At 28.7% G+C, this 20256-nt stretch overlaps 3 protein-coding genes across 3 annotated transcripts; 1 reads left to right on the top strand and 2 right to left on the bottom strand.

The window, feature by feature from the left end:
• The first annotated feature begins 775 nt into the window (after positions 1-775).
• LOC123203484 (sucrose transport protein SUC2-like) lies at positions 776-19568 on the top strand. The gene is made up of 5 exons (XM_044619834.1): positions 776-791; positions 877-938; positions 18806-18869; positions 18973-19016; positions 19154-19568. Exons 1-5 carry the CDS (start codon positions 776-778, stop codon positions 19328-19330), a joined length of 363 nt encoding a protein of 120 aa, XP_044475769.1. The 3' UTR covers positions 19331-19568.
• Positions 5528-6444, bottom strand: LOC123203046. Its single transcript, XM_044619207.1, has 2 exons — positions 5659-6444; positions 5528-5543 (listed from the first exon to the last, which is right to left on the bottom strand). The coding sequence occupies exon 1, from the start codon at positions 6439-6441 to the stop codon at positions 5851-5853; it is 591 nt and encodes a 196-aa protein (XP_044475142.1). The 5' UTR covers positions 6442-6444; the 3' UTR covers positions 5528-5543; positions 5659-5850.
• On the bottom strand, positions 12231-15368 carry LOC123203045. Its single transcript, XM_044619206.1, has 2 exons — positions 12973-15368; positions 12231-12901 (listed from the first exon to the last, which is right to left on the bottom strand). The coding sequence occupies exons 1-2, from the start codon at positions 14927-14929 to the stop codon at positions 12312-12314; spliced, it is 2547 nt and encodes an 848-aa protein (XP_044475141.1). The 5' UTR covers positions 14930-15368; the 3' UTR covers positions 12231-12311.
• Positions 19569-20256: the final 688 nt, after the last annotated feature.

Raw genomic sequence — 20256 nt, 5'->3', positions numbered from 1 at the left:
TTGATTACTGGAAATTTTGTGCAAGATCTTGGTTGAGTTTAATGCAATATGTTTTGTAATTAGTGGTTTCTGTTACCGCCATCTTCTTCTAGTCTCTCTCGTTCCCTCTCGCTTTTGACAGAATGTAGGTCTGATTTGAATACATCGGCCATTGGATTTTGAAATCGAGCGGTTTTGGGCCGGACTTTGTAGCCCTGGCCCGATATTTGAAGAATTCTAGCCCAATATTAGCCCAGCTTCTAAGGCCACAAACAGAGCAAACTTCGCAAAACTTGTTTAATACCAAAATTTGCATTGCTTGATTAGGATTAACTAAGGTTTTTACTTGCACCATTTTTCCCTTTTTCAAAATTTTTTTATTATATTATTTTTCCGAAATTAAAATTTTAATTAGCTTTTTATTTACACATTTTTTCGTAACTTCTTAGCTGGGCTTTATTTTCTTGTTACCATTTCAAATTTTGGAAATTATTTTTTTAGATTACAAAGAATTATTTGGAAAAAAAAAAGTTTCAATATCTAGGATTAATGTAAGAATTAAAAGTTAAAAAATTATATATATATATATATATATATATATATATATATATATAATGGAGAATTAGTATATTTTAAAATTATTATATTATTAAAATAAAATTTGTCAAAAAATTATATTTAAAACAGGAATATTTATCAATTTGAATAGGCTAAAAAATTTAATAAAAGAATATCAGAATTTCTTTTAATTTTATATAGTTAAATTTAGGTTTTATTGTCAATTTGTCATCCCTAAATGGGGACAGTCTTGAGTCTTGACACATGCCCTCCACAAAAATACAACCTTTTAATTTATAAAAAAAAAAAAAAGATGAAACCTAATCAACAAGCAGTAAGTGTATATAAAAAAAACAATTTGTGCTTTGGCCATCTTCGCTGTGTTGGGGATCCCACAAGCAGTAAGTTTTATTACAGTTTAAACTCGTGACCATAGAAAATGGATATCGTTTTTTTTTCTAACTTTATCTTCTTCTCTCTTCATTGAAAATTGTGACAAATTCTGATTGGGACGTAGCATTTCCTGTTTGATAAAATTTAGGGGAATTAAATATTTTTTAATGAACTTTACTTGAATCAATTGAATTTAGCGCCTCTTCGCATTTTTTTGGATGAGTAGATTACTATTATTTAAAAAAAAAATAATGCATGATTTTGTCAGGATATAAGAGGCATGTTGCAACTTGCAAGCATGATTTTAGGGAAATTGAAATTTTTAGCACTTTTTTATTCCGTGTATACAAAATTGCCACCTATCCTAAAGCTTTCACAAATATACCACAACAGTACTCACCTTCCCCAAAATACCCCTCTTCAATCTTTCATGCATAATCTCTCTCCTCTTCTCTGCAACTTTTTTTTCTCTTCTTCCTCTTCTTCCAAAGTTATAAAGAAATCACTCTCTCTTCTCCCTCATCTTCAAAAACAAAAACAGGAAGGAAACAACCAAATTCTTCAAATTAAGAATTCTTCAAAGTAAAGATTTTTTAAAAAAAAAAAAGTGGAAAAAAAAGAGCAATCTACAAGATAAAAAAATGACCATCGAAGAAATGACCATGTAAGATGATCATGTAACAGTATTTAACTGGAAAAAGAAAAAAAATTGATATTTAAGGATTTAAGTGAAACAAAAAAAAATTGGGCATTTAACTTTAAAAAAAAAAAAAAGGTTGGCGTGAAAGTTGCTATGTAATGTCAACCCTTAATATATGTATATAATATTAAATAATATTATTATATTAATATAATATATTATATACTATAATATTATAATATATTATAATTTATATAATTAAATTATAATATTTTAGAATATAATATTACATATATAATATAAAATATATTATATATAATATATATAATTATTACAGGGGTTGGCGGCATCGCCAACCCCTGGCGTCGCCAGGGGTTGGCGATGCCGCCAACCCCTGTAATATATATTATATATATAATAATATTATTATAATTATATATTAATATAACATTATTATATATAATATAATATATAAAATATTATAATTTATATAATTAATTTTTAATATTATTATAATATTTTATAATATATTTTATATATTATATTATATATAATATTATATATTTTATAATTATATATTATTATAATATATTACTTATTTTATATAATAAAATTTATATAATTATAAATATTATATTATAATATAATTTTATATTTTATAAAATATATGTAAAAGCAATCTGGGTTGGCGATAAGGGAAATTGGCCTGTAGCATTAATGTAGGGTGGGCCCACTTTTTATAAAGCAAAACATGATTTTTATATATATATAATTATTTAATTTTATATATATATATAAAAAATTATATTATATATTAATATATGATATATTATATTATATTTTAATTAGAATATTATAATTATATTATAATATATTATATACTATAATATTATCATATAATAATATATTAATATAATATATAATATATTATAATTTAAATAATATTATTATAATATAATATTACATATATAATATAATATATATAAAATATATTATATATAATTATTACCAGGGGTTGGCGGCATCGCCAACCCCTGGTTATATATTATATATATAATATATAATATTATATTATAATATAATTTTATATTTTATAAAATATATGTAAAAGGACTCTGGATTGGCGAGAAGGGGAAATTGGCCTGCAGCATTAATGTAGGGTGGGTCCACCCTTTATAAAGCAAAACATGACTTATATATATATAATTTTTTAATTTTATATATATATAATTATATTATATATTTATATTAATATATGATATATTATATTATATTTTAATTAGAATTTTATAATAATATATTATTTATATTATTATAATTATTATTTTATTATAATAGTATATTAATATTAAAATATATTATTATATATTATTATAATATTAAAGATATTCTAGTATTAATAATTATATATTATAATATATAATATTATATATATTAATATAATATATATAATATTATATTAATAAATTTTTTTGCCAGGGTTGACAGAATCGCCAACCCTTGGCGTACGCCAAAGGTTGGCGATTCCGCCAACAATGACTTATATATATATAATTAAATAATTATATATATAATTATATTATATATTAATATATATAATATATTATATTTAATATATTATAATATATAATTATAATTATAATATATATTATAGATAATATATATTATATATAATATATTATATTATATATAATAAATAATATATTATATATTATATATATAATAAATAATATATTATATATAATATATAATATTATATATTATATATAATATATTATATATATATTATATAATATTATAATCAATAATATTATATTATTAATATATATATATATATATTTTATATATATATAATATTATAATATATAACATATTATAATATAAAATATTATATATATAATATTATAATATTATATATAATTATATATTATAATTATATATATAATAAAATATATATTATTATATATTATAATATATTATATTATAATATATTATATATATTATTAATAATATTAATATATTATATATAATATAATATATGTATATATTATTGCCAGGGTTGGTGGAAACCCTTATCAGTTTATTTTATATATTAATTTATATAATATTATAATATAATTATAATTTATATTAATATATAATATGTTATATAATATAATATATTAAAATTATATTATAATATATTTTATATATACCGCCAACCCTTTATATTAATATATATATTATATTATAATATACATAAAATATATTATATATATTATTATATTAATTTTATATATTATTATATATATTATTATAATATAATATATTATATTATATATTATTATTATAAAATATATTATTAATATTATTTATATTCGTACTTATACTATTATCAATATGTTAAATATTATTGAAATGATGCCAATATAATAGCTAAAGAGGATTGTTTTTAAAGGTGGATCAAAATTGACCTAAAATCAAATTGACAAAAAAATTTATTAGGATTTTGGCAGTTAATTAATATTTTTATATAAGAAGACTAGTAAAATTAATAAAACAATTTGATTTATTATTTTTCAATGCAGCCCATACCGTGTTTCAATAAAACAATGTGTCAAATACACCATACAAACAATAAAAAATGACATCATTCAAAAAATAATAAAATACACCTTTCAATCAATAATAAAATACATCTTTCAAGCCATAATAAAATGACATCCAATTCGTATGCATGCCCGTCCATCCATGCCTGTTTAGAAATCCTCGAAACCTGCATTGTCACATTCCAATTGAATTGAATAAAGACAATCAATTTAGTAAACTTTGCTGACATACAAATAAACTCATAAACAGTTAATACTTACTGAGGGTCCTTCCTTGGAATATGGTTGTAGCCACGCGTTTTCTTAACCTCTTGGAATGTGCTGATGTAAAATTAAATGGGTGATCTCGGGCAAGGTATTCCATAAACATGAGTAAAAAAATGCCACAGTCTCCACTTCCAACATCCTGTTTTGGGACATCACGAACACACCTATATTGTAATGTCGGTAGAGGATCTGGTGATGGAGTTCCCTTTGATATATAGAAGTTACTCGCCTTCATTAGGTGTGTTAGTGTCCTAAATGGCATCAATAACTTCTTCACCCTCTCTATGCTTTCAGTATATTGGGCAGAGTCGTATATATACATCCTCCATTCATTTATATCCAATACGCCACACACCCAATGTTGGTTGTCGAAGTTGATCGGAAAGAATACCTGTCGACCAATGAAGATGAAATAAGTATCAATAATCAATCTTACCGTAAACAACTTACAGTTGTACACCACCTTGTCAACACTACTCCATGGGCGAAAGAATTCTTTTGTCCGAAGCGAGATTCCATTGATTTGATCTAGAAAAAACGTAGGCCACTCCATATTTGCACCCAATTGTTTAAACTCACTGTAACACTGAGGGAGAAGTGCAACAAATTGGGTGGAAACAGTAGTCCAGTTACCGTCCGGATAAGATTTACGAAGTATACCCATAAAAGCTTCAATATGCTGTGTTCATAGATTAATCACATCATACTTTGAACATGATAAGTAATAGAAACAAATACAAAGGAAGGGTACATACCGTGTTTTCCAACCATTGCCCTAGTGTTACAATTTGGGTCCACCATGGTTTGGGCATACGGGCGGTCGTTCCGGCTGGTCCCCCGAGGAAGACGCGTCGACTGTCATTATCAGACGCTTGATCATACCATATTGTGAACTCTGAATAGCACCCAGCCAACTTGGGGTCAAAATCAATACCCTTAATTACTGGTTGTTTGTTCTTTTTTTCCTTTACTGGATTTGTGAATGGACTGACCAACTGTTTCCCTTTTCGCAGTACACGACCGAAAGCTGACACTTTTTTAGTTGTTGTCGGCTTCTGAGCAGTTGTTGGTTGGTCCTGAATTTGTTGTTGGACTTCCTCATCGGATGATTCGTCTAACTGGAAAAAAGAAAAAAAAATAATGTTTATCATAACTTTATAATTAAGCAATTGAAAAAAGAAATTAAATAATAAAACTAATTGAAAAATAAAATTAAGTATGGTGGATAATAACCTGTACTGATTCAGATGCTTGAACATAAGAACCCTCAAGTCCTGTAATTCGATTATTTAATGATTGCATTTTTTCCTGCATCTCCCCCCGAAACATCGATTGTTGTTGTTGCCATTGGTCCTGTAACTCCCCTCGAAACATCGATGCTTGTTGTTGCCATAGGTCCTGCAATTCCCCCCGAAACGTCGATTGTTATTGTTGCCATTGGTCTTGCAACTCCCCCCGAAATGTCGATTGTTGTTGTTGCCATTGGTCCTGCATCTCCCCCCGAAACGTAGATGCTTGTTGTTGCCAATACGATTGCATATCCTCACGAAACGATGCCGATTGTCGCTCCCACTCCGCGCGCATCATTGCACCGTGTTGGTCCAATTGTTGTTGCATCTGAGAGTTGATGCCTCTTTCATGTTCCATTAATATTTGTTGAAGACGGTCATATGAAACACCACTGTATGACGTCCCATGGACCGAGTGTCTTGCAGGCTCGTGTACCGGATGCTCACGAGAATGGGAGGCGCGTGAAGTGGACCTTCGTGGTGGGGAAGCAGGTACATTAGGTGTGGCCCTATATGACCCTCGGGAGGATGACCCCTGTGGAGGGGATGTACGTGCAATAGGAGACGTCCTAGGAACCATGGGTCTGGCACCTCGTGATGACGGTCTTCGCCTGGAAGCAGTTGAAGACATAGAAGACCCTGTAGGGACTGTCTGAAAGGCAGCAGGAGGGTTCGACTGGGTGGCATCATCATCATCTGAATGCATAGATGGTGCGTGTTCTCCCATAAACTCCAAGACTCGAATATACCACTCAGAGTAACGCTCAATCTCGATCGGATATAATGCAGTTGTAATCTCCTCCTACAACATGAAAGAAATTTTTTATGATTTTTGAAATACAAAACAGAATAATAAAATATAAATGAGCAACATACCGGAGAAGTGTCCCAAAGTATCGATATGTCATCCCATGAAGGTAGTACAATTGTTTTCCATTTTAGGATACGAGGGATTCGATCAGTTGCTTCCATACGGATATAAGGCGATAGATTCTGAATCGTCTCATAAATCCAATACTACACAATGTACAACAAAAATTATTAGTATTGATAATAGGCATTAAGTATGTAAACTTTATCTATTATATTATACTTACTTGAAAAGCAATCGGGTATCCCAAAATACTGTAACTGAGAAGTGGGAGCGGACTTGTGTACGGCGGGTAATGGTCAACACAATATTGATATTTCTTATGTATACCTTTCTGTATCGAGTCGAATGTTTTATTCCATGTCAGTGTTCCCCATGGATATCGACTAAATGCATCTAAATTATTTGCTAAATGCAAAAAATGATCAGGTACTTTGTTTCTGTTGTCCGCCCCTAATAATCCAGTAAATGCGCAATACAAGACTGCAAACTTCACTGCATCATCATCATTGTCCCCCCAAACTTCATTGTCGAATGCTTCTTCGATCTCCCCATGAGATAACAACCTGTGAATGTTCGGGAAGTATTGCTCTCTTAATCGAGGGGTATCCGTGCAATCAACGTAACTGGACACGTCCATGTCCTCCCCGAAAATTAAACCAGTGACGAGTGCAAACTCAACAGGGCTGAATCGGAATTCAACCCCATTTATTCTAAACCACATTTCTCTATCTGGGTTCCCACGATTGATCATACGTAGCAACATTGCTTGAATTAAAACGGCACTGAACCGTGGCTCCACCAAATCTAATAAATGTCCAAAACATGTTGTGCGGAAAATGGCTCTTTGACTAAATGTTAGTTTATTCCTAATTACAGTCAAAGTGTCCATTTTTGTTCGAAGCGACATGTGCACACGGAATTGGTATGCATCGTGGAATCTGTAAGCCCCCTCTTGATAGTTGATTGCAAATGCCTAAAAATATATATTAATTCATTAAATTACACTACTGAAGGAAACTGAATGATTATTATTAAATTAACCACGTTGTGATGGATGGGATATTCCCTACTTTAGTGGTATGTTTGTTCTTACAACTAGAGAGCTGAGAAGAGATGTCCTAAAAATACAAAAACGAATATCTTACCAGATTCATAAATTAGAATTTGCACAGATTTAACATAACACAATTTCTCCAAATCACTACAATAATCAAATATGCATGGACTATATAGCTAGAAAGATATAACCAATAAATTAATAATAATTTAAAATTTCTAATGTTAAAAATAAAAATAAATTAGAATGGAATTGGCTTCCCTTTCCACATGCAATGATTCTAACTCCTTTATAGTTTTTTATTTGTATTATTTTAATTCTAAACAATTAAAAATTCTCATGTGGATATTAAACAATTGAAATTAAACAACGCCACCCTTTATAGTTTTTTATTAGTATAATTTTTGCATTTTATGCAACAGTGGGACCCACAAATTAACATTTTAAATTAACTGTAAATTATGCTAAGCTACATAATCTGACCCACAAAATAAGTAAATTGCTAAATGTTTTATACATGAAAAAGGACAAATATTGCTAAATTATGCTAAAACTATATATTCTAACCCACAGGAAAAAAAATCGTTGATCATATAATTAATCTAAGCCACAAGAAAAAAACTCTGAAAATATATATTATTACATTTATTATAACGAAACCTAACCTGTCTTCCTGCCATTATGTTGTAAGTATCGATATCTGATGAAACTATTTGATGGATTTTTCGCTGAATCAGAAAATTACCCGAACTAAACAACTAAACAATTTGGTGGGAAATATGGATGCAAGCAAGCAAAAACATTACTGCGGAAAAATTGAAAACACATGCATATATATATATCCAATAAAGCAAAACACATTCCACGGAATTTTGTTGAATTATTGAGGGAGCTGGATTGAATTATTGATGCAAAAAATTCAACTATGTCAGGAATGAATAATCAAAAAATGCTTTTGAACAAATCTATGCACAACAGTTCTCAGAAGAATTATTAAAGGTGAGAAAAGGGTGAAAAAAAAAAAAAAACCGTCGGCAACAATTTTTAAAATGCAAAAAGGGCTGGCATTATAATAAAAAAACAAAAAAGGTTGGCCCCGCCTACCCTCCTGCTTCTTAAACTTAATCATATTATTTCACAATGGTGGGGGGCCTGCGCAAAATCCATGCCAAATGTGTTTGCAGCATTATTTCACAACGGTGGGGGGCCTGCGCAAAATCCATACCAAATTTCTTTATAGCAGCCGCATGCGAATATTGCAGAGGAATAATTGCAGCGAATACAGAGTCTGGCAGGGATGCATTGATCGAATAATATTCACGTGCTACCATTTGTAAAATATTATTACCTATTATTATTACTATTATCTTTATATATATATATATATGACAATCTATCTTAAACATACCACAATAGATAGGCAGATTTATACTTTGCAGGAGAAAAAATTTTATTAAGCGATCAACCAACGAAATTTATCGCAGAGACGAAATATTGCCAGGACAACAGGTAAGGTTTTAAGAAACCTTAATTTATTTAATTCTATTGTATTACACCTGCATTGAAATTATTTCATATTTGGATTCAGTCTAAAAAATTTCAATTTAATTCTATTAAAATTCAATTAAGTAAATCAACATATTGTTAAATATTACAATTTCCGTAATATGTTTGATTAGCCAATTGTTTCAAGGTTTTTATTGAATTTTGGCTTAATTTATTAATCTGTTAAATATACATTTTTTTCACTTAATTTATTTAAATTTAAATAAAATATATTTTTTTAAATTAAATATGTATATTGTTATGCATGTATAAATTATTGTTCTGTCTTTGCTAGTCAGGTATAAGGGGGAACATGTCGACTAAGGACTACTATCTAAATTATAAGATGAATCCAGTGCACAACCTTTTCACTCATCTTGGTGTCATGCATGAGAGATATAATGATTTAAAAGACAATGGCATAAAATTAACTAGAAAGGAGCGGATATCTGGATTACTAAGGTCGTTACCAGATTATTGGACTCCAATAATTGCTGATCTCGTCCGAGAAAAGAAATTCAAGACTTATTGGCAATGCGTGGATGAATTGCAGCTCGCTGAAGAACGGAGAATTGTGATGAATATAAGAAAATCAACATCTCTCTCGATTTTCTCGAATCAACGAAGTGCGAGGCATGTAGGCTATTGCAAGTATTATAATAACTTTATCTTAGATAAAGTTACTCCTACTATCGTTAGAGATAGAGAAAATGTTTTTTCTCAGTCTGATTGGTGGAGATCGAACCCATATAAATATGACGAGCGTTTGATTAACAAGATGCCCTGTTTTAAATAGTACAAATCTGTTGCCCAGGATGGGTCGGAAGTTGGTCATAGTAATTGAATTCCATGTCCACATTATGAAGATATTTAATATATTGTTCAAATAATCTAATACATTCTATAGTTATTAGTGAAAATACTAAGATTGAGGGAAATATAATATAATATATTTTATATCAACAAAATAATAATAATTGCAAGAAAATGGTTGCGTCAACCATTTAATTATACTATAAAATATAATATTATAATATAATAGTATATAATATTATATATTATTAATAATATATAATATTATATACTATTTTATATTATATATATTTTTATAATATAATATATTATAATGGTTGGCGGAATCGCCAACCTTTGGCGACGCCAAGGGTTGGCGATTCCGCCAACCTTTATTAGCTACAGTATTAAATATTATATATTATAATTATATAATATATTAATATATTATATATTATATTTAATATTTATAATTATATAATATTAAATATAATTATAATATGTTATATTATATCACATTAATTTGAAGAATTCTTAATATTATAATATTATATTGTATTTTAATTATAATATTGTGTTAAAAAACTGGAAAACAAATGATTTGCAGACCTATATAATCTTATTATGTAGATTTCAGATTTCAGAATAAGACTGATAGGTTATTAAAAATTACTGAAAAATATAAAAGATTTTTGAGGGTTAGCGTAACATTAACAATCAGCAGACAAATGGTTGACGCACACCGCCAACACATTATATATTAAAAGCAGGTCACGCTAACCCTTCAATGTATATTAAATAATATTACATAATATATTATATTAATATATTATATATTACAATATATATTATAATATATAATCTATTATATTATATATTACAATATATACTAATATATAGTATATTATATTATATATTATAATATATACTAATATATAGTATATTATATATATTATTATATTATATAATATATTAAAATTATATAATAATATATAATATAATATATATAATATATATAATATATTATATATATTATATATAAAATAAACTAATAAGGGTTGGCGGAATTGCCAACCCGTATTAGGTATATATAAAATATATTATAATATAATTTTAATATATTATATATTAATATAAATTATAATTATAGTATTATATTATAATACTATATAATTTAATATATAAAATAAACTAATAAGGTTTTCATCAACCCTGGCAATAATATATACATATATTATATTATATAATATTATATATAATATATTAATATTATTATAATATTATATATTATAATATATAATATTATAATTATATAATATAATTATAATTCTATAATATATTACATAATATATAATATTATAATATATATATATATATATATATATATATATATATATATATTATATATAAAATATATATATAGCCTGGGTTGGCGGAATCGCCAACCCTTGGCGTCGCCAAGGGTTGGCGATTCCGCCAACCATTCTAATATATTATATTATAAAAATATATATAATATAAAATATTTTATAATATTATAAAAAGGGCACGCCAACCCTGTTTGCATTAAAATAAAATAAATGTTAAGGGTTGGCCCCGCCAACCCTTTTTTTTGTTTTTTGTTTTTGCACCCTTTTCTTACTCTTTAAATAATTCTGATGAGTAATTTACTGTTGTGCAGAGTTTCTTTCAAGAGCATTTTCGGCTAAAATTATTCATTCCTGACATAGCTGAATTATTTGCATCAATAATTCACTCCAGTTCCCTCAGTAATTCAACTAAATTCCGTGGAATATTTTTGCTTTATTAGATATATATGTGTGGAATAATATATTTTAAATTACTTATGAAATAATATTTAATTATATCATAATATATTTTTTTTAATCTTTAGTCTATATCCTTTATCGCTTATTACATGTAGAGAGTAGAGAATGAGAATAGGAATATCAAAAGAAAATGATATAATATTTAATTATATCAAAATATATTTTACATTTACAGAAATTTCATTTCATTATAGTATCCTTTCTCGCAATGATTGTTATATAAAAGCGAATCCAATAAATTGTTATTTTATAAATAAATATATTTGATTGTTATAAAGGAAACAAACCCATGATGGTCTTTCATAATTATATATATATAAACAGAGTATCACACCAATAATAAAAAATGATAGGCTAACAAAAACGATAATAAAATGCAAGACATTAAAAATTGTATAGACTGTAATAGATAAATTACATTAAATTAAACATGCAATATATTAAAGTCCATTGCCATCGTGTACATGTACAAAATCCAATAGAAGATCCAACATGGTAACCTAGTCGACCGTATGGGTTGCACCATCAGTACGACGACCTCGAGTTCGTGTGTTACTGGGTGTGTGGTATGAGCTAACCACAGGCATTGGTGCTGGACTCGGACATCTCAAACGAGTATGACCAGGTTGGTGACATCGACTACAGTATTGTTGTCGAACTTCTTCTCCTTGTGAAGGTCTTCTTGCATGACTGGAAGGGCGACCAGACCTTCGTTGCTCCATCACTGGAGGAAAAATCACAGGCAAATTTGATGGTGCCCAAGTTGATTGATCCCCTAGTGGATTAATATCTTCCTCGTATACCCTACGTAAATATTCAGTAGAGTAGTATGTACTGACCCAGCCTACACAGTCTGATAGGTTATTATACCTTGCGATAGCGGCAGCGTGTGCACATGGAATCTGGGATCGTTGAAATTTTCCACAATCACACGTTCGATATAGAAGATTCACGATGAAAACTTGTTGGCGTGAGTCATGAACTTCGTATTGTTGCATGTTGATTGGTTTAACAATCATGTTGGCAGATTTGAACACATGCCGAGCAAGCTTGTCCTCAGCCCATGGTGTTAACGGGTGAGATCTCTGACCTGCAAAAAAACAACTAAAATAAATGGGGTGAAAAAATGGAAACATCATAATAAATTTGAGTCATACGCACCAGCCATGTTTCGCCTATTGAAAAACCAATGTTGTAGCGTGCTTCGAAGAAACTCTACCAATATAGTGATGGGCAAAGCGCGAGCAGTCCGTGTTAAAGCATTGAAGGACTCAGCAATATTGGTCGTCATAATATTGTACCGCCATCCTCCAAAGTGCGCACGTGCCCATCTGTCATACCCAATGTCGGTCAAATAGGTTGCTGCAGCGGGATTTACTCTAGCAATTCTATTCATAGCGGCTTGAAAGTCCGTGAGACGATATGCCTTAGCAGCTCTCCAAAATAGTCCTTCAATATGTTTAGTATTTTTAAACTGCGAACGCATGTTACCCTTGATATGGAAATTACAAAACCCATGACGAGCGTGAGGCATTACGTTCGCGACCGCCGCAATTATTGAATGATGACGATCAGAAATAATAGCCAAATCCGGCAAATCACCAATGCACATGCGAAGGTACGTCAAAAACGGCGTCCATGTATCTAGTCCCTCTTTGTGCCCAATACCGAATGCAAGTGGGTAAATTTGATTATTACCGTCCTTGGCAACAGCAATGAAAAGAGACCCAAGATACTTTCCTTTTAAGTGTGAAGCATCAATGCATATCACCGGACGACAGAATTGTTGGAACCCTCGTATAGAACACCCCATACACATGAAAAAAAACTTGAACCTATTTTCCAGATCGACATCAATACGTGTCATAGTTCCTGGGTTCTTAAGCTCCAAATTATGACAGTACTCACGTAATATACCGAAAGACTCTTCCGGAGATCCTCGTAATGCATTTATTGCATATGTTTTGGCACCCCATGCTTGCGTGTATGATATGTCAATCCGATACCTATCTGCCATGTCTGAAATAATTTCCTTTGGTCGATAAATACGATCAACCACGAACATGGACTTAAGTATGTTACCTAACGATTCGGCACCTGCTTGTCTGTGATGTGGCAATATTTGATCTCGCGGACAAGTGTGGGTCTCATCCATACGTCGTAAGACCCAATAGTCTCCGTCTTGCTCTCTCGTCGCTCGTGCCCGCCATTTACATTGTGGGTGTACGCACTTAAGCTCGTACCGTATGTTATTGGAGTGACCAACCTTCCACTGAATTCCGGTCTCCAAGGCATATGTTCGAAATAGTGCTCTCAATTCAGCCTTGGAGTTATAAAAACCCATTATTTGCAAACGATTGCCCCTTTGTGTTGCCCGGTTAGTAATACCTGTATTCTCAACATCAACAGCAGGCTCAGGAACCCATTGAAATGGATTTGGATTATGGATGTTACTTGAATATGCTCCAATATTCATAAAGCCATGACGTCTTGTGCTACATTCAGCCTCATTGTAGCAAGGATGACTTTGACTTCTGCCAGCGTCTTGGCTCGGAACACCGTATATGTCGTCACCAAACCCCGAGAATTCTTCGTCTTCATCATCATCATCCTCCTCCTCCTCCTCCTCCTCCTCTTCCTCTTCATTACCTTCTACATCATAATCCTCATCCATGTTCTCGTCATTATCATCATCAACACCATAATTCCCTCCAAACTCTTGAAAACTTTGTGGATGTGCCCACTCATCTGTCGGTTGATTTGACCGTTCTTCATCATGAACATCTTCGCCTTGTTGATTGGCCCTTCCGTCAATTTGACTCTCGGTAACAAAAAGTTTTGTGTAACCTTGTGAACCTCTTGCTACAACCATCAAAAACTCCACATCATCATCGTCTACAATCTCCATTGGACCTATATCACCTACTGTAAATACACGCACAATTGACTGTCTTTGATCGAGTCTTAGACGAGAGCTGATTCTTCCAATGAATCCATCAAAATCAACATTTGGGTCAATACAAATCCCTCTCTCATTCCCACCAACATATTTTGTGACATTATCATCACCTTCAACCCATTGGCCTCCATATCGAATCTTAAATGCAGCTTTTTCCATCCTAACTAAAAATAAACCTAAAAAACATAAAAACTCCAAATTACACTATGCTTCCATTTTTTCAAATTAAGCCCCAAATGCAGTACCAATGGCATCAAACTTCATATATACATATTTAACTATCATATCATCAACTAATGCACAAAAATGTATCAAGGCAAAACATGAAAAAATAGACAGTGACAATTTCGTAATATATTATCTAACTCCCTGTCAATACAAGGAAAACAACACATCATGCAATAGAAGAAAACAGGAAAAAACAAGCATAAAAAATAAAGAAATTGCTTACAATAGAAGAAAACAGGAAAAATTAAATAAATTCAGTGGGGCATATTTGGTGGCAATTTTGTAATATATTTTCTAACTCCCTGTCAATACAAGTCACAACACATCATGCAATAAAAGAAGACAGGAAAAAACAAGTATAAAAAGTACAGAAATTACGTGCAATAGACGAAAACAGGGAAAAATTAAATAAATTAAGTGGGGATGAACAGGTTGGCGGAAACGCCAAGGGTTGGCGTTTCGCCAACCCTTGGCGATTCCGCCAACCTGTTCATCATTAAACTGGAATTTTTTTTCAGCTGTATTTTGGTATTTTATAGCTATCACAACAACATTAAACAATAATAACAACTTTAAACAATAGAAACAACATGAAATAATAGCATTAAACAATCTAACAACATGAAATCATAATAAAATTAAATTTTACATGAACATGAAAACACCATAATTATTTAAGTTTCAGCTATTTATAAAGAAAACAAATAACATAAAGGGTTAAGTCAACACTAACCTGGACGTGGATGACTTTGCTATGAATTTTTGGCAGCAGGTGTTTATTCTCTTAATAAATTTATCAATGTTCGTCTCTCCCTCCCTTATGTCCATTTTGAATCTTTTATAATGGATTCTCACAGGTTTTATTGTTCAATCACATGTCTTCTTCCTACCATTAATACTAATATTTTAGTTTCATGCTGCTGGGATTCTTTCCTCATATTACAGAGATTCTCTGCATGGGTCACTTCATGAGCATCAATAATTTAATTATACTAAAATATAATTTATTATTCCAATTAAAAATATAATAATATATATTATTATATAATATTATAATAATAAGAATTCTTCAGAATATATATAATATATAATAACTTATTATATACATTATATTATATATAAAATTAAATAATATTATTATTTATTATTATATATTATGATTATAATATTAATAATATAATAATATATACATATAAGGGTTGGCGTTGGCAACTCCAACCCTTATACATATATTAAAGAAAATATTTTATATATTAATATATAATATAATTATAATATTTTAATTAAAAATATAATATAAATAAGATAATATAATATATTATATATAATATATATTATCTATAATATAATATATAATTATAATTATATATTATAATATATTAAATATAATATATTATATATATTAATATATAATATAATTATATATATATAATTATTTAATTATATATATATAAGTCATGGGTTGGCGGAATCGCCAACCTTTGGCGTACGCCAAGGGTTGGCGATTCCGCCAACCCTGGCAAAAAAAATTATTAATATAATATTATATATATTATATTAATATATATAATATTATATATTATAATATATAATTATTAATACTAGAATATCTTTAATATTATAATAATATATAATAATATATTTTAATATTAATATACTATTATAATAAAATAATAATTATAATAATATAAATAATATATTATTATAAAATTCTAATTAAAATATAATATAATATATCATATATTAATATAAATATATAATATAATTATATATATATAAAATTAAAAAATTATATATATATAAGTCATGTTTTGCTTTATAAAGGGTGGACCCACCCTACATTAATGCTGCAGGCCAATTTCCCCTTCTCGCCAACCCAGAGTCCTTTTACATATATTTTATAAAATATAAAATTATATTATAATATAATATTATATATTATATATATAATATATAACCAGGGGTTGGCGACATCGCCAACCCTTGGCGACGCCAAGGGTTGGCGATGCCGCCAACCCCTGGTAATAATTATATATAATATATTTTATATATATTATATTATATGTGTAATATTATATTATAATAATATTATTTAAATTATAATATATTATATATTATATTAATATATTATTATATGATAATATTATAGTATATAATATATTATAATATATAATTATAATATTCTAATTAAAATATAATATAATATATCATATATTAATATATAATATAATTATATATATATATATATATATATATATATATATATATATATATATATATATATATATAAAATTAAATAATTATATATATATAAAAATCATGTTTTGCTTTATAAAAGGTGGGCCCACCCTACATTAATGCTACAGGCCAATTTCCCTTATCGCCAACCCAGACTGCTTTTACATATATTTTATTTTTATAAAATATAAAATTATATTATAATATAATATTTATAATTATATAAATTTTATTATATAAAATATGTAATATATTATAAAATATATAATATTATATATAATATAATATATAAAATATATTATAAAATATTATAATAATATTAAAAATTAATTATATAAATTATAATATTTTATATATTATATTATATATAATAATGTTATATTAATATATAATTATAATAATATTATTATATATATAATATATATTACAGGGGTTGGCGGCATCGCCAACCCCTGGCGACGCCAGGTGTTGGCGATGCCGCCAACCCCTGTAATAATTATATATATTATATATAATATATTTTATATTATATATGTAATATTATATTCTAAAATATTATAATTTAATTATATAAATTATAATATATTATAATATTATAGTATATAATATATTATATTAATATAATAATATTATTTAATATTATATACATATATTAAGGGTTGGCATTACACAGCAACTTTCACGCCAACCTTTTTTTTTTTTTTAAAGTTAAATGCCCAATTTTTTTTGTTTCACTTAAATCCTTAAATATCAATTTTTTTTCTTTTTCCAGTTAAATACTGTTACATGATCATCTTACATGGTCATTTCTTCGATGGTCATTTTTTTATCTTGTAGATTGCTCTTTTTTTTCCACTTTTTTTTTTAAAAAAATCTTTACTTTGAAGAATTCTTAATTTGAAGAATTTGGTTGTTTCCTTCCTGTTTTTGTTTTTGAAGATGAGGGAGAAGAGAGAGTGATTTCTTTATAACTTTGGAAGAAGAGGAAGAAGAGAAAAAAAAGTTGCAGAGAAGAGGAGAGAGATTATGCATGAAAGATTGAAGAGGGGTATTTTGGGAAAGGTGAGTACTGTTGTGGTATATTTGTGAAAGCTTTAGGATAGGTGGCAATTTTGTATACACGGAATAAAAAAGTGCTAAAAATTTCAATTTCCCATGATTTTATCTTGGCATAATATAAAACTGAAACATAATTTTTTTTGCTAAATTAATTGATTAATTGTATAGAATATGGGATCTACATAAAACAGTAATTTGGGTTCATTCTGATCTCTCTACAGAAAAAAAAAATATATATATTTAGAAATATTTTAATTTATTTGAATGTCGCCATGTTGAATGATTTGATTGGATCAGAATGAGTATGCTGCCCAGCTCAAACTTTGCCATTATCGTAGAAGTTCAATTTTATTTTTATTAATTAATTTATATGTATGATCTTCAAGTTGATATTGTTCCTCTCGACTACTTTCATGAGTTGGTAATTTATCCAAACAAATCTTTTTCAGAAACTAAATTGATTTCTAATTTCAATTGAATAATAAATAATTTCTTCACATTATTCTGCAGGTTACATTCAGTGTTCCATTTGCTTTGGCATCCATATTCTCCAAATCTTCTACTGCTGGTCAAGGTATAAAAATTCTCCCCATTTTTTAAACTTGTTTCAAGTTTAAAAATTTCAGGTTCCTTTTAATGTTTATTTGAACTTTTTTTTTTTTTTTTCACATTACTAGGGCTTTCCTTGGGAGTTCTTAACCTTGCTATAGTTATTCCTCAGGTACTTTTAATATGACTTTGATTCCATCCATTTGACATCTCTAATTTATATTTGACAAACACTCATCTTGATTTATAATTCACTGCAGCATAAAATGTCCCATACGTTTAAAAATTAACAGATTGCTGGTTTTGCAGATGTTGGTGTCTGTAATTGGAGGACCCTTTGATGCTCTATTTGGAGGTGGCAACATCCCCGCTTTCATTGCCGGAGCTGTTGCTGCTGCAGAAAGCGGCATTGTGGCACTCACCATCCTGCAATCGCCGCCGCCAGATGCTTCAGCAGCTGAAACTCCAGTGGTTGGATTTCATTAAATAAATATGGGTTTTAGATTTAGTTGAAGCTAGCAGAAGAAAGCCTTTGTTTTAGTTGAAGCTCGCAGAAAAATAAAATTAATGAGCATTGTGGTATCATAATGCGAAAAAAGGGGATAAAAATTTAGTTATAACATCGGGTAGAGATGCTGTCTTCGAGTGCAGTGTAAGCTAACCATAAGTTTGTCTTTGTTTGGCAAAGTGCTGAATTTAATGCATGGCTAGCTTCTTTGGTTCACAGAGTTTTAAATGGAATTAAGTTGTGTTATGTTTAATCGTCTGTTTAACTGGTTACTATCTGGTTAATTACAGTATATGCATAAGCCATATAATATCAACAGGGTATGAAGGGGCAAATTCTTATCCTTTAAATTTACAAAAACCTTTCACCAATCTATCAGAGTTACTTGTTAATTTTGACTGTCTAATAGTATTTATATCATTTTACTTAAATATCATAATTGAGGTTAGAGGTACTTTGGGGTGTAAATTTATTTTTAAAAATAATTTACTAAAGCTGTATGAATATTTTCTTTTTCTTTTCTAGGAAATAACATATTCACCTTATATATTTTTAAAGGCCAAAGGACTATTTCACCCCCAAATTTAAGTGCTATCCCAAAATCACACTAATGAAGTTTGAAAAACTTAAAATCTTACTTATCCGTTAAAAATCATAGTTTTGGTTAGGGGCAAAATAGTTATTTAATAAAAAATTTAAAAATCATAAAGACAGCCACGTCGTCTCTGTCTGAGACCTCCGACGATCGTCTTCATATTTGACGATCATCTTCATATCCGATGAAGACGAAATCATTTTTGTTCGAGACGAAGACAATCCAACAAATATGATTTCATCTTCATCGGAGTAAATAGCTTATGCTAGTGGCTGGAAAGTGATTAGTAAGGAGAGTTGATTTGGGAGG

The sequence above is a fragment of the Mangifera indica genome, chromosome 19, assembly GCF_011075055.1.
Source record: "Mangifera indica cultivar Alphonso chromosome 19, CATAS_Mindica_2.1, whole genome shotgun sequence".
Taxonomy (NCBI): domain Eukaryota; kingdom Viridiplantae; phylum Streptophyta; class Magnoliopsida; order Sapindales; family Anacardiaceae; genus Mangifera; species Mangifera indica.
The sequence above is the reverse complement of the archived record's forward strand: the minus strand, read 5'-3'. Positions and strand labels throughout refer to the sequence as shown.